This window comes from Arachis hypogaea, chromosome 15, assembly GCF_003086295.3.
Source record: "Arachis hypogaea cultivar Tifrunner chromosome 15, arahy.Tifrunner.gnm2.J5K5, whole genome shotgun sequence".
Taxonomy (NCBI): Eukaryota; Viridiplantae; Streptophyta; class Magnoliopsida; order Fabales; family Fabaceae; genus Arachis; species Arachis hypogaea.
In genome coordinates, this window is record NC_092050.1 from 12,059,788 (window position 1) to 12,064,401 (window position 4,614).

At 39.3% G+C, this 4,614-nt stretch overlaps 1 protein-coding gene across 1 annotated transcript; it reads left to right on the top strand.

The window, feature by feature from the left end:
- Positions 1–1,711: 1,711 nt before the first annotated feature.
- LOC112749482 (protein SHORT INTERNODES) lies at positions 1,712–4,405 on the top strand. The gene is made up of 2 exons (XM_025797737.3): positions 1,712–3,044; positions 3,656–4,405. Exons 1-2 carry the CDS (start codon positions 2,381–2,383, stop codon positions 4,063–4,065), a joined length of 1,074 nt encoding a protein of 357 aa, XP_025653522.1. The 5' UTR covers positions 1,712–2,380; the 3' UTR covers positions 4,066–4,405.
- Positions 4,406–4,614: the final 209 nt, after the last annotated feature.

Below are 4,614 nucleotides of genomic sequence, written 5' to 3' on the forward strand. Positions count from 1 at the left end.
AGTTGTATCAGGCTAGTTATCTCACATTATAACGATTTTAATGATTTTATAGAAATAGTATAATAGAAAAAGAAAATCTTTTTGGTTTCCTACCATAAGTTGATTTAGTTTATGGAAGACTAGTCAAATATGATTTAAAATTAGAGAGTAATGGGAGAATTGGTGAATTCAATTTTGAGATGGTTGATGATTTAGGGTTCCTGGAAAGAAGAAGGAAAAAATAGGATTATATTTGAATTTTTATTTTAACATATTTTAAAATACTTAAGAATTCATTTGTAAATAGAGAAATGAATGGAAACACATAGCAGTTATAAGTTATAACATAAAAATATATTAAAAATTAATAATTAAATCAATTATATGTATAGAATATATAAAATAATACATATAAATATACAAAGTAATTTAGTAATTATATATTGAGAAAAACAAGAGTATGTTACTTGATGGAACACATGAACAAAAAAAGAGAAAGGATGGTAATTGTATGCTTTACCAAAAATTATAACATAACAGAGTGCGTGGTCAGAGAAGAATGTATAGTTGCAGGACACAATCAAAGTCGTTAATCTTCTCGGAGGATTAGTCATTTAAACATTTATAATTGATAAAATAGTAAATGTATATGATGATGATGAGGTGGAAAGGAATATGTGAAAGGAGAGAACTTTTTTGGGCGGAGTGAGTGATGCATGCTGGTGGGTGGTGGGTGGTGGAGTTGCGCCGTACGGCTCCAAGTCTCTGCGACAAGCCTCATGCGCCGGTCTTGCAGGTCGGCGCCTTCTCTTTCTCTAACCTCATTTAATCATCACTGTCCCACACTCTTTTATTATTATTTTATTCATTCATTCATTCATTACACTACCAGTCCCCTGCTATGACATTTTTACCCCTCTCCCCTCCCATTCCCATTACAGAGTCAACTCCACTTCCATTATTCTTCGTTGCGTAACAACACACGTAGACAAAAATATCCCCAGCCAAGAAAAAACTATCAACAAAACATGAACGAGTTACTTTACTTACTACACTATACTAAAAGAAAGCAAGTACGGTCAGGATGTGGTGGCGCTGTGTTCCCCTCTACCACCACATATTGTTTATGAGGCCACATGATCTTTTTTTTTTTCTTAATTTTATAAAATCTATCTGGTTGCCTCTTTTTCACCATCCCAAATAAACTATGCTAGTACTAGACTAACTAATCGCGCTAGTTTAAGTTCATTTGAACACGTTAGTCTTTTCTACTTAATACTAATACTACTACTGCCATCCAACGGGATTCGAGTCAAATTACAAAAATGTCTTTACCATGTAATCGTAGTACTCCTAGTCCTAGTATAAACCTGCCAAGATATCTGTACGTATTATAGAGAAGATAAGATAAAATAAATAAGTAAATGATTTTTTAATCTTAACAGGTAGGAGAAAATAAATAAAGAAATTGCAAATTGTGATAAGGATTAAAAGGAGGTAATTCGGAAAATAAAAATAAGAAAAAGGGAGGGGGCAATGTGTCACGAAAAGGAGCGGGTTTTGCGGTGAAAAAGGACGAAAGGAAGCAGAGTGTTGTTTGAGGTGACACGTGGAAGTAGGAAGGAGCGTTGGATGAAGGTAGGAAGAAATCAGGAGCGTTGAGAGGGAGACGAATGAGATCCATGAGAGGAGAGGAGTGGACTAGTTGCTTACTTACTGTGAAGTGGTTTTTGTCATTGTGCTAACTTAACCACTGCCTACAGACACAAAAGTGGCAAGTGTTCAGAACTAAAACTACCCAAATACAAAAATTTAAAAGAGAAAGAAAAGGCTCATAAACTCTGTTGGGAGAGAGAGTCATTAATTTGCAGAGAGAGAAGGGCAGAAGGGCATGGCGGCGTTTGCAGTGCTGTGAGACTGTGTCCGTGTTAAGTTGTTGGCTTGTTTTGTGTCTGTCTTTTCTTTTTCTCTTGAATTGATGCAGCAGCTTCTTAACGCAGAGAGAGAAAGAAGAAGATCGAGAAGAGAGAATGAATTGAATTGAAAGCCCACCCGACCACCCTTCCCTTTCCTCGATCTCAACCCTCATTCATTCATTCATTCTTCACAGCTTCTCACTACTTGTCGTGTATGTGGTGGTGCTGCTGCTACTGTTACTCAACCCCCACCCCCAGCCCCAGCCCCAGGGAATTAATTCGCCCAATACTAACGGATTTTGGTGTCTCTTTTTTTTTATTATTTTCTTTTTCTATTTGTGGTAGTTATAATAATCATAAATTATTGGTTGGTGGGAAATAGAATAAGTGAGAATTAAAGGCGATCGAGGAAGCGAGTGGGATATGGATTTGAGGTCACAATTGAGGTCAGGGACAGGTAACATAGTAGAAGAGGTGCCACAACAATGGCAGGTTTGTTCTCACTAGGCGGTGGTAGTAGTAGTAGTAGTGGTAGAGGAGGGAGAGGGAACACAAACCAACAACAACAACACGACCAACACCAACAACACGCGGAAATTCCTCCCTCCGACACCTTTTACTGGTACAAGAATGAAGACGTTTCCTCGTACCGAGGTGGCTTGGAGCTGTGGAACCATCATCATCATCATCACCAACCGGAACACGACCTCATACCTCAAGCAAGGCCTCTCTTCCACCAAGATCTTTACAGCTCCGCGGCTGCTCTAGGAGTGGGTCCAACCACTGTGTCCGACGATCAGTCACCCTCGAGATCGGCCTTCCTGGTGACGGCGTCGGCCGTGGGGAGCGGAGCAGCAAGCGGAGCAGGAAGTGGAGCAGGTGGGATTAGCTGCCAGGACTGCGGGAACCAGGCGAAGAAAGATTGCCCTCACATGCGGTGCAGGACATGCTGCAAGAGCCGTGGCTTCGATTGCCAAACCCATGTCAAGAGCACTTGGGTTCCCGCTTCCAAGCGCCGCGAGAGGCAGCAGCAACTCGCCTCTATCCAACAACAACAGCTTCTTGCTGCTGATGTTCCCAAGCGCCAAAGAGATCATGCCTCTAGTACTCGTTTACCCACAAACCCTTCTCCTTCAGCCTCAGCTTCAGGTAGTAGTAGTAGTAATTATTTACTTGCGTCTCGTCTTGTCTTGTCTTGTCTTGTCACATATACACTACTATATACTATGCATATACATGCTTGTGCTTGTTCTCTCTTGTGCGTATGATTGTAGCTGCAGGCAAGCTCTCATCACGCATCACACATCACACATCACAGTGTGTGTGAATGACTATACTTGAGAAATTGAAGTCAATAGAGTCGATAGAGAAGAAATTACTATTATTCTCTGAAAAAGAAACAAGTAACTGTAACTGTATATGTTAATAGAGAAGAAGGGGATATCGATCGGTTGCGTGTGGAACCCAAATTAAATTTCTCCTTTTTTCTATTCCAAAATAGTAACAGTAGTAGTGGTGTATGTGTGTGTTTTAGCAGATTGGCACGGAAGATGCTGTTGCTTCTCTTTCTCTGTGTCTCTCACACTTCACTCCATCATACATTATTATTCATCGATGATATGATATGATGTATCAGTCTGGAATACTGTGTTTACTTTTGTTAGTCCTATAAATAAAGCCCTTCACATGATCGATATATATTTGAAATATTAATCTAATACAATGCTTGGTTGGTGTGAATGAAAATAAAACAATAAAAGGGATGGAGAATTTTCCTGCAGTAGTGAGCTCTCCAGCTGAATTCAGATGCGTACGTGTGAGCGGAATCGACGACACAGAAGACGAGTATGCATATCAAACGGCAGTCAACATTGGAGGACACGTCTTCAAAGGGATCCTCTATGACCAGGGTCCAGATCACGCAACCACCACCACCACCAACAGCAGCAGCTACGTCGCCGGAGACACCTCCTCCACCGGCGCTGCTGCTCATCACCCTAATCTCAACCTCATTGCTCCCAACACCAACACCACAACTTCAGCTCTCGTCTCCGCTGCACACACAACGCAGCAGCTCGTAGATCCTTCATCCATGAATCCACCTCCTCCTCTCAGCACCTTCATGGCTGGTAGTAGCGGTACGCAATTCTTCCCTCATCCAAGATCTTGAAACAAACAAACAACACAATCAAACCCCAATTACAAACAATCATCAATTTTTTCTTTTTCTTTTTTTTTTGCTTTTAATTTTATGCTTATATATTAGTGTACCCTTATTTTTCTTTTCTCTTTCTTCTTCTAACTACATTTCATAATCTTGTAGCTTTCTAGCGGTCTAGTAAAAAAACAATATTGATACGCATTATTCAAGTTAGGAGAGAAAGAAAGAAGAACAAGAGCAAAATGCAGACCCATTATGCTTTTTGCTTCTTTTTTTTATTTGATTTAAATTGGTGCAAATTATTAATATTGATGCCTAGTTAAAAAAAATATAATATATATATTCTATATTCTACTGTTTTTTTTTTTTCCTTTATCATCAATCAATTAACGACCTAAATTCAATCAAGTTGTTTCTTTGTGTGTACGCTATAATGAAACATGTGGTTCTGATAATGTGGTGTATTTCGACTTGACTTAGTTTTAAAATATTATTTGGGGTGGTTTTTTCTCTCACAAGTTGAATTTTATCACACTTTCTTGTTGGCTTTTTTTTCCC